Raw genomic sequence first — 10,304 nt, 5'->3', positions numbered from 1 at the left:
TGTTCTTCTTCGATGGGGTTCAACGACGGTTGGCATCCAATGTTAATGGTGCACTACTGCCACCAATTGGACGGGTTACTGCTGATCTGACCAATCGACAAGGAGTTATACATTTGGTAGCCAATCACACACGACAACACAGTGTCTTTAAAACATTGGCGGTCGAAGCAGACGACAGTGTAACGTTTGCTTTCAGAATTATCGTAATAACGTTTTGCTTTATGTCACATACATCAGTATGATGCAGGTACGAGTTTAATTGTTCATTTATCAAGGTTCTTCCCACATTGCTGTTGTCTCTAGCTAATAGCTAGCTATACAGCTTTTTTTGAGAATGGCGTTGGCAAGCTAAAATTAGCTCAATGGTGGAGCTAACTTGAAGTAATTGATAAACTATTAAATCTCTTTGCAGAATAAGGAGAATTGTGATCCTAAAGGGCTACATAGACCGGTACGTTTTGCTACAAATATGTTTTCTCTATTTTTGCTTCCATCCTTTCCATCTGAAATTTGAGCGCGTTGTGTCTAACGTTAACGTAACTAGCAAATAATGTTGGCTCGTTAACCCTTATGTCCGTTTTAGCTGTCTAGCTAGTTAGCTACCATTTTAAGGAATGTATTACATTCAAATGACAATTCAGAACGTTGTACCAGTACTGGGGAGTTGGAGGCAATTGGGTTGAATCTAGGATCTTTTTTTCTTTACGATAGATGGCAACTCCAATGGTTTCTTTGGGTCCTCAGCGAGTTCAGATGCCCTCTGCGCCAGACGCTACAGAGAAAAAAGAAATTACAGGTACATTTCTGTAGCTACTATTTTTGCCTGCGGTGTTTCTATAACTTTTCAGATGTCACATCACACCACAATATAATACACCACTTCTGTTGCAACATTCTGAATCCCCATCTCCTTAGGTCCTGGGAGAGAGCTTGCCAGGTCTTCATCCAGTACAGCTCTAGCAAAGTAAATATTCTATCAAAGAATACATCACCTGACACTAAATGTGTTTAATCTAAAATACCTATATTCTTATGTAATATATTTGTACGTTCGAGTTGTGGCTTAGCAACTTCTGTTTCTTTTAAGCAGGAAATTCACCATCAATGACTTTGACATTGGGCGGCCACTCGGAAAAGGCAAGTTTGGGAACGTTTACCTGGCCCGGGATAAGAAGCTGGACTTCATCGTGGCGCTGAAGGTGCTCTTCAAGTCTCAGATGGAGAAAGAGGGCGTGGAGCACCAGCTCAGGAGGGAGATTGAGATTCAGTCCCACCTTAGGTCAATAGTTTTGATTGAGACTTTTATTACATTTTTAAAGGGGTGGTTTCTGAGTCACAGATTGAAACATAATACTGGAATGAAATGTATTTTCGATTGATATTTTGTGGAAAACCAGCCCTTTTGAATGTAGAGATATGGGTTGATGTTGCCTTACTATTGTGTTTCTGCAGGCAATGTTGTGGCATGTTGATTACCACCAACATTATGTCTGGAACAATACCAGTATTGTGATTCTCGTTAGTATTGTGGCAAGGAAACAAAACAAGAAGGTGATTTAACTTCTTTAGGAAAACAGCCCTGATGTTGGAAACAAACATCATTATGTTGTCATCCAGAGTCTAATTTATTTTCTGAGCTACAGCACACTATTTTACATGTGTGGTCTGCTTTGTGTTTTAATTTTTGCCATGGAAGAAAAAAAGTGTGTCCAGGCCCTAACCAATATCATGCAATGTACTTAATTTGGTTCACTTTTGAAACGGACCATAAATTCCTTTAGTTCATTGTGTTAATTGTTCCGATTATGGGAAAACTTGAGATTAAATCCTTGCTGTCTCTGCCCTCCTTTAGACACCCCAACATCCTGCACTTCTACAACTACTTTCATGACCGCACCAGGGTCTTCCTGATCCTAGAGTATGCGCCGCGGGGGGAGATGTACAAAGAGCTGCAGAAATGTGGTCGCTTTGATGACCAGCGCACTGCTACAGTAAGACTGGGATCAGTGTTGCGGGCTATTTATAATTCATCTATTCTTACTAATCCTTTGTTTTATTTCACTCTGTATTTGCCCAAGAACCCCTCCAATCATAACATTTTGTAACTGAAATGTGATATTTGGTTTATAGATGCTAAAATAATTAACTTGATATGTATATTCCTACAATGGACTAGTTTTGTCAGGTAGATTCATGTGGCTGACATGACTTTCTTAGCATTTTAAATCCATTGTAATAATCAAATATGTGTCAAATGTTCTTTGTCAGTACATGGAGGAGTTGTCTGATGCGCTGTTGTACTGCCATGAGAGAAAGGTGATCCATCGGGACATCAAGCCTGAGAACCTGCTGCTGGGATTCCGGGGGGAGCTGAAGATAGCAGACTTTGGCTGGTCTGTCCACGCACCATCCCTAAGGTGAGGGAACCCTGAACAGAACCCTCTCCTGCCTAATATGTTTGCCTTCACAGCATTTATTTTTGGTACAATGTGTGTTTTATGTTGGTAGGCAGATTGCGCAGAATTGCTAATCGACAAATCACCTTGTGTTCCAAATACCTACTCATTATGTGATCAAGCGATTAGTGATGTGTTTCTTAGCCTCGTCTTGCTCAAACGGATCCCAGCAAAACAAACTGAATGTGACCGTACTCAATATGGCTGTCCCCGACAGATCTTGGGCGACTGAAAGTTGTCTGATTTGCCACTTTTAAAATGTGTATTTTTTCTATAGACAAACTGTTTGTAATAAAAATCAACTAAACTCGGCAACAACAAAGTCCTCACTGTCAACTGTGTTTATTTTCAGCAAACTTAACGTGTAAATATTTCTATGAGCAGATTCAACGACATCTCCTCATGGGCTGCACCAGATTTGCCAGTTCGTACTGTGAGATGTTACCCCACTCTTGCTCCAAGGCACCTGCAAGTTCCCGGACATGTCTGGTGGGGGGAATGTCTTCCCTGTAACGCACAGCATTGAGATTGTCTGCAATGATGACAAGCTCAGTCCGATGATGCTGTGACACCGCCCCAGACCATAGCGGACCCTCCACCTCAGTGTAACGCTCATTCCTTCGACGATAAACGCGACTCCGACCATCACCCCTGTTGAGACACAACCTTGCCTTGACTTATCAGTGAAGAGCACTTTTTACCAGTCCTGCCTGGTCCAGCGACGGTGGGTTTGTGCCCATAGGTGACGTTGTTGCCGGTGATGTCTGGTGAGGACCTGCCTTACAACAGGCCTACAAGTCCTCAGTCCAGCCTCTCTCAGCCTATTGTGGACAGTCTGAGTACTGATGGTGGGATTGTGTGTTCCTGATGTAACTAGGGTAGTTCCCTTGCATGGTCTGCCACTGCGAGGACGATCAGCTGTCCTCCCTGTAGCGCTGTCTTAGGCGTCTCATAGTACGGACATTTCAATGTATTTCCCGGGCCACATCTGCAGTCTTCATGCCTCCTTGCAGCATACCAAATGCACGTTCACGCAGATGAGCAGGGACCCTGGGCATCTTTCCTTTTGGTGTTTTTCAGATTCAGTAGAAAGGCCTCTTTAGTGTCCTAAGTTTTCATAACTGACCTTAATTTCCTACCATCTGTTAGTGTCTTAACAACCTTTCCACAGATGTATGTATGTTGTTTATGGTTTATTGAAAAAACATGGGAAATGGTGTTTAAACCCTTTACAATGAAGATCTGAAGTTATTTGGAGTTAAGAATTGTGTTTGAAAGATGGGGTCCTGAAAAATGGCCCCCCTTTTTTTTCTTTTTTGCTGAGTTTATATATTTGCTACTGCCTGACAAAAAAAAAATCTTCCTCCACCAACATCAACCAGTCAAATAATTTGGGTCAGCCTTTGTATTCATTAATTCACTGAGACATGTTTTTCTTTCCTCTTCATCTTGACAGTCTATTTTGTACATATGGGTCAGTCTTAAAAACCCTATCACTTATGTAATTTGTTGACTTGCCCCTCTAGGCGCCATACAATGTGTGGAACACTGGACTACCTGCCCCCAGAGATGATTGAGGGAAAGCCCCACGATGAGAAGGTGGACTTGTGGTGCATCGGGGTGCTCTGCTATGAGTGCCTAGTTGGAAACCCCCCTTTTGAAACCGCCAGCAACTCTGAAACGTACAAGCGCATCACAAAGGTTTGTATTTTTAGATGGTCGTTAACTTGTTGGCAGAGGCTACGGATCTGACTTTTCCGGGCCCCTCTTCCTAACAGCTGAAGATCCCGACACTTCTGTGCGAGATTCTATACTTTGCACACAATCTCTGCTCTACTCTGTCAAGAACCTGCCATCACATTTCTCACTGTCAATCGTGAATGCTAATTTTTTACCGGTGTTTTAGCGCTGACTAGTCCATGCAGCATCTGCATACCAACCATTTGATCTTACTCAATTTCGTGGGGATATATATATATGCATTTAGATCTTGAGTTAGTGTTTTTGAAGTAGCCTACAGGGTTTTGACTGATGTGCAGCGAGCAACCATAGAGTAGCCTGTTCTCTACAAGTAGAGCACAGAGACTGTGTAAAGAATCATGCACAGAAGCTTCAGGGCCTTTAGCGGTCTAAATCTTTGTGACCATATATTTTTCATTAACAAAAAATATAGTTTTTACTGCTGTTTGATACTGGTGGACCAAAAATAGACATGGATGATATTAATCAATGAACTAAATGCAGTGGGTGAACAGAAATCTAAATCAAATCCATAGTTGGTGTGGCCACCAGTTGCCTTCAAAACAGCATAAATTCTTCTAGGTACACTCGCACAAAGTCGGTGATTTTGTAGGCATATTGTCAGGCGTATGATTTAAACAATTATACCAAACCGTTGCTAATGATCATCAATTCAATATGTAGGTTGAAACACGATCATTAACAGAAACAGCTGTGTAGGAGGAATAAAACTGGTTGAGGAACGAACAAGGTGAGGTTGCTGTAGACGGATTACTGTCAAAAATCATACACCACGGCAAGACTGAGCCCAGCAACAAGACAGAAGGTAGTTTATCAGCAAGGTCTCTCCCAGGCAGACATTTCAAGGCAGATGAGGCTTTCCAGATGTGATGTCCTAGCTCTTTTGAAGAAGCACAAAGGAAACCGGCAACGTTGAGGGCCGTAGACGCAGTGGTCGGCCAAGGAAACTTACTGCAGCAGATGAGACCTCATGCTTACTTCCCTTCGCAATCGGAAGATGTCCAGCAGTGCCATCAGCTCAGAATTGACAGAAAACCGTGGGACCCTTGTACACCCATCTACTGTCCAGAGAAGTCTGGTCAGAAGTGGCCTCCATGGAAGACGTGCGGCCAAAAAGCCATACCTCCAATGTGGAAACGAGGCCAATTGACTCAATTATGCACGAAAACACAGGCACGGGGATGCAGAAAAATGGCAACAGGTGCTCTTGCCTGATGAGTCCATTTGAAACCGTTCAGCAAATAAACTGCCTTCTGCTACAGCCAAAGGGCTGGACAGCGGTACACGAATGAGTGCCTGCAGGTAACAGTGACTCATGGTGGAGGTTCTTTGCAAGTTTGGGGCTGCATTTCTGTTTACATACACCATAGCCATACATTTAAACTCAGTTTTTCACAGTTCCTGACATTTTAATCCAAGTAAAACTCCCCTGTTTTAGGTCAGTTAGGATCACTACTTTATTTTAAGACTATGAAATGTCAGAATAAGTGACTTATTTCAGCTTTTTATTTCTTAATCACATTCCCGGTGAGTCAGTTGTTTTAAATGCACTCAATTAGTATTTGGTAGCATTGCCTTTAAATTGTTTAACTTGGGTCAAACGTTTCGAGTAGCCTTCCACAAGCTTCCCACAATAAATTGGGTGAATTTTGGCCCATTCCTCCTGACAGAGCTGGTGTAACTTGAGTCAGTTTTGTAGACCTTGCTCGCAAACGCTTTTTCAGTTCTGCCCACAAATCGTCTATGGGATTGAGGTCAGGGCTTTGTGGTGGCCACTCCAATACCTTAAATTTGTTGTCCTTAAGCCATTTTGCCACAACTTTGGAAGTATGCTTGGCGTCATTGTCCATTTGGAAGACCCATTTGCGACCAAGCTTTGACTTCCTGACCGTCTCGACGTTGCTTCATTATATCCACAATTTTCCTTCCTCATGAAGCCATCTATTTTGAAGTGCACCAGTCCCTCCTGCGGCAAAGCACCCCCACCACATGATGCTGCCACCCCCCATGCTTCACGGTTGGGATGGTGTTCTTCAACTTGCAAGCATCCCCCATTTTCCTCCAAACATAACAATGGTCATTATGGCCAAACAATTCTATTTTTGTTTCATCAGACCAGAGGATATTTCACCAGAAAGTATGATCTTTGTCCCCATGTGCAGTTGCAAACCGTAGTCTGGCCTTTTTTTATGGTGGTTTTGAAGCATTGGTTTCTTCCATGCTGAGCGGCCTTTCAGGTTATGTGGATATAGATACTTTTGTACCTGTTTCCTCCAGCATCTTCACAAGGTCCTTTGCTGTTCTGGGATTGATTTGCACTTTTCGCACCAAGTACGTTCATCTCTATGAGACAGAACCCATTTCTTTTGATTTTCCCATGATGTCAAGCAAAGATGCACAGAGGTTGAAGGTAGGCCTTGAAATGCATCCACAGGTACACCTCCAATTGACTCAAATTATGCCAATTAGCCTAACGGAAGCTTCTAAAGCCATGACAACATTTCTGGGGAATTTTCCAAGCTCTTTAAAGGCAGTCAACTTAGTGTATGTAATCAATCTTCTGACCCACTGGAATTGTGGTACAGTGCATTATTAGAAGTGAAATAATGTCTGTAAACAATTGTTGGAAAAATGACTTGTGTCATGCACAAAGTAGATGTCCTAACCATCTTTCCAAATCTATAGTTTCTTAACAAGAAATGTGTGGAGTGGTTGAAAAACCTAATATTGACACCAACTTAAAAGTGTATGTATGAAAGATATTTAATGGTACAATGATTCCTACACTAGCAATTTAGCAACCAGGAAATGACATTAATTTCCATTAGGGGAAACAGCCACATAGTCAGAACAGCTTTCCCAGTTTGACAACCGATACCTTGAGAGAAATCAATAGCCGAATATCACCGCCAGTCATAACACTGGAGGATATGTTATACTATGAAACACCATCATCCCACTGTTAGTGCCAGAGATTGACATTCTCTGAAATTACAATGCAAAAATTCCACCACAAAAAAGGTGCTACACATTTTTTAAGTATCTGCTATATGGAAAATGCTTTTATGCAACCTAGTTGTAATTTATTCAGAGAATGATTGATCAATTCATCCAGTAACCAATGCATAGGTATGAACAGTGATTAAGGACATCTCCTCCCTCAATGTCTCAGGTGGACCTGCGGTTCCCCAAAGTGGTGTCCGACGGGGCTAAGGACCTGATCTCTAAGCTGCTCCGCCACAGCCCCTCCAAGCGGCTGCCGCTGCGGAATGTAATTGACCACCCATGGGTGAGAAACAACTCACGGCGGGTCCTACCTCCTGCCTTTCCTCTCAAGAAACCCTAAAAGCACCAAAGAGGCAAATCTATTCACGGTTCCAGTCTGCCATCTACCTGAGTGGGGGACGATGTCTTGCACTGCTGATTGGGAGGGACAATGGTGATTATGTTTCTTTTTTTTCCTTCTCCGCTTTCAAGGGTTTCACACTTTTTGTTACCCGGGCAATCTTCATCCACAGGGTTTAGAGTAGTCTTTTAACTTCTAATTTCTCTGGTTTCTAAGATCTGAGAGGTTGGGGGGTGGGGGGGCGGCAGTTTGGGAAAACCTGAACTAGATTACTGTCATTTATATTTCAATTTACACCAAGAACAGGTTAAGGCTGCTCTCTACTGGTAGAAATGAGGAAGGCCATTGAGAATAAGGATGATTCCTTTAGAATTCTTAAATGGATTTCAAGAAGAGGATGTCTGTCTACTAATTAAAGTCTTTTCAGTTTTTGTACAGCATGTGTGTGTATAACGGCATCTACAAGCAAAGTTTATGTATCTGAAATTTCCTTGTGCAACTGTTTTGAAATAAAAATCATCCCAACTGTGAGGGAACCTTAAACTCTCCTGCCTGATGTTTGCGCCACAAATAAATACCTTTAAGTCAGTGTTTGAGATGGTGCAAAAGTGTGGCAAGGATTAATTGAAGTTGTGCAATTTTACCTGCCAAAATGCATATCTTACCACCTTGGAAAGGCTGGTCATGGATCACATCAACAGCATCCTCCCGGATACCCTAGACCCACTCCAACTCGCATACCGCTCCAACAGATCCAAAGATTAATCAATCACACTGCCCTTTCCCACCTGGACAAAAGGAACACCTATGTGAGAACCTCCCTCTGCAACTGGGTCCTGGACTTCCTGACGGGACCGCCCAGAGGTGGTAAGTGTAGGCATCAACACGTCTGCCACGCTTTACTCCCTTGATCACCCGCGACTTGCTAAACACTACACCCAACACCTTCATTACGTTTGCTGACGACACAACTATTTGCAGCCCCACGCTGCCGCTGCTCTTATCTATGCATAGTCCCTTTAATAACTACCTACATGTACATATTACCTCGACACCGGTGCCCCTTTTCGCACCAAGTACGTTCATCTCTAGGAGAAAGAACCCATCTCCTTCCTGAGCGGTATGACAGCTGCGTGGTCCCATGGTGTTTATACTTGCATACTATTGTTTGTTCAGATGACTGTGGTACATTCAGGTGTTTGGAAATTGTTCCCAAGGATGAACCAGACTACAATTATTTTTCTGATGGCTTTGGCTGATTTCTTTTGATTTTCCCATGATGTCAAACAAAGCATGCACAGAGTTTGAAGGTAGGCATTAAAATACATCCACAGGTACACCAATTGACTCAAATTATGCCAATTAGCCTAACAGAAGCTTCTAAAGCCATGACAACATTTTTGGGGAATTTTCCAAGCTGTTTAAAGGCAGTCAACTTAGTGTATGTAATCTTCTGACCCACTACATATTATGTCAATTCCCTCGACACCGGTGCCCCCTGTATATAGCCCTGTTATTTTACTTAATTATTTCTCTTTTTTACATACTTGGGGTATTTTCTTAACTGCATTGTTGGATAAGGGCTTGTAAAGTAAGCATTTCACTGTAAGGTCTACTACACCTGTTGCATACGATTAGATTTTTTAAAATAGTGAACAGGAGCATTACATTGCAGTTTTTCAAAGCACCCATACATATTTCGGACAAGTTTGTACCGGTGTGCAGATCAGTAGATTGACTGCAGTTTGTAGGAGGGTCGAGGAACCCCAGGATTTTGTGGGTCATGTTAGAAATAAACAATGAAGCGCAGCTCTGTCACTGCTTCCAATAAGCCTGTGGCCTCAAATCTCACATCTGTGCCATATGCACGAGAGAATTTCACCGAGCATCTGATGGGACTTGATTTCATGACTGACAGTGGCGAGGTGGCCAGTCCATCGCTGATCAATAAGTATTTTCAGTTTTTCCCCAGTGTACTGTGCCGCCACCATGGGCTTCCTAAATGTATTATACAGGGAGCTACACACACTGAAAAAGTCCTCTCAGGTTCCTCAGACATAGCGTGCACCACAACCAAATGCAGACCTTCAACCAGGTGTTACAAAAGCCCTGCTTTCTCTCACTTAAAATGAGGCTCAGGTAAATGTCAAGACAAGCCTGCGCTGGCTCCTTCCTCCATCACCAACGTCGTCAGGCGCTGGGGTAACGCAGGTGCTGGTTGTGATGTTACCCTCGTGCTTAGCCAACTAGCTATAATTATTCAGTGCGCCAGTACCACAACTTAAAGAAGCTAGCTGTCTGCAAAAGTGAACAACCTTTTCTGTCCTCTGTGAGGGGGAAAAAAACAGTTTGACCCTGTCCTGGGATCCAATGAGTTTCCTAAATAAGGTAAGGAAGGCAATACCGAATGAAATTGCATGGCTAGGTGCCCAATCTGAACGCCTTTTGGGATTTGAACCACTACATTTTACATTATTACATCACACTTTCTCCCCAATCTTCAGATCATGAGCACACACTGGCATATAGCCTTTGTCCCGGTCTGCGCTACTGGCAAGCCCATTGGCCACCAGGCATGGTAATTAATATACCAATTGTTATGTTTATGGGAAACAACTGGGGGATGGCACAAATTCTAGCTGGGGATCCATACCTGGCTTTGCCACCCCGTAGAGCCGGTGTTGTGCCGAAAATCTCTCCCCTGCCAGAACCCCCCCTTCGCATGAACGCGTACACGCACT

At 43.0% G+C, this 10,304-nt stretch overlaps 1 protein-coding gene across 2 annotated transcripts; it reads left to right on the top strand.

Moving 5' to 3' along the window:
• Nucleotides 1–101: 101 nt before the first annotated feature.
• On the top strand, nt 102–8,106 carry LOC118400954 (aurora kinase B-like). 2 transcript variants are annotated; one of them, XM_035798006.2, is made up of 9 exons: nt 102–247; nt 413–451; nt 712–796; nt 916–964; nt 1,091–1,279; nt 1,853–1,991; nt 2,269–2,417; nt 3,983–4,157; nt 7,390–8,106. In XM_035798006.2, the coding sequence occupies exons 1-9, from the start codon at nt 239–241 to the stop codon at nt 7,561–7,563; spliced, it is 1,008 nt and encodes a 335-aa protein (XP_035653899.1). In that variant the 5' UTR covers nt 102–238; the 3' UTR covers nt 7,564–8,106. The 2 variants fall into 2 exon arrangements, with proteins under 2 accessions (XP_035653899.1, XP_035653898.1); XM_035798005.2 differs by having other exon boundaries at nt 1,088–1,279.
• Nucleotides 8,107–10,304: the final 2,198 nt, after the last annotated feature.

Source organism: Oncorhynchus keta, chromosome 22 (genome assembly GCF_023373465.1).
Source record: "Oncorhynchus keta strain PuntledgeMale-10-30-2019 chromosome 22, Oket_V2, whole genome shotgun sequence".
Taxonomy (NCBI): domain Eukaryota; kingdom Metazoa; phylum Chordata; class Actinopteri; order Salmoniformes; family Salmonidae; genus Oncorhynchus; species Oncorhynchus keta.
Note: the sequence above shows the minus strand (reverse complement) of the source record. Positions and strands in the feature narration are given on the sequence as shown.

Bases quoted from the DNA above. Each gene is read 5' to 3' on its own strand.
- LOC118400954 (XM_035798005.2), top strand. The intron at 1,992-2,268 runs GTAAGACTGGGA...GTTCTTTGTCAG, and splicing joins ATGACCAGCGCACTGCTACA to TACATGGAGGAGTTGTCTGA. The intron at 2,418-3,982 runs GTGAGGGAACCC...TTGCCCCTCTAG, and splicing joins GTCCACGCACCATCCCTAAG to GCGCCATACAATGTGTGGAA.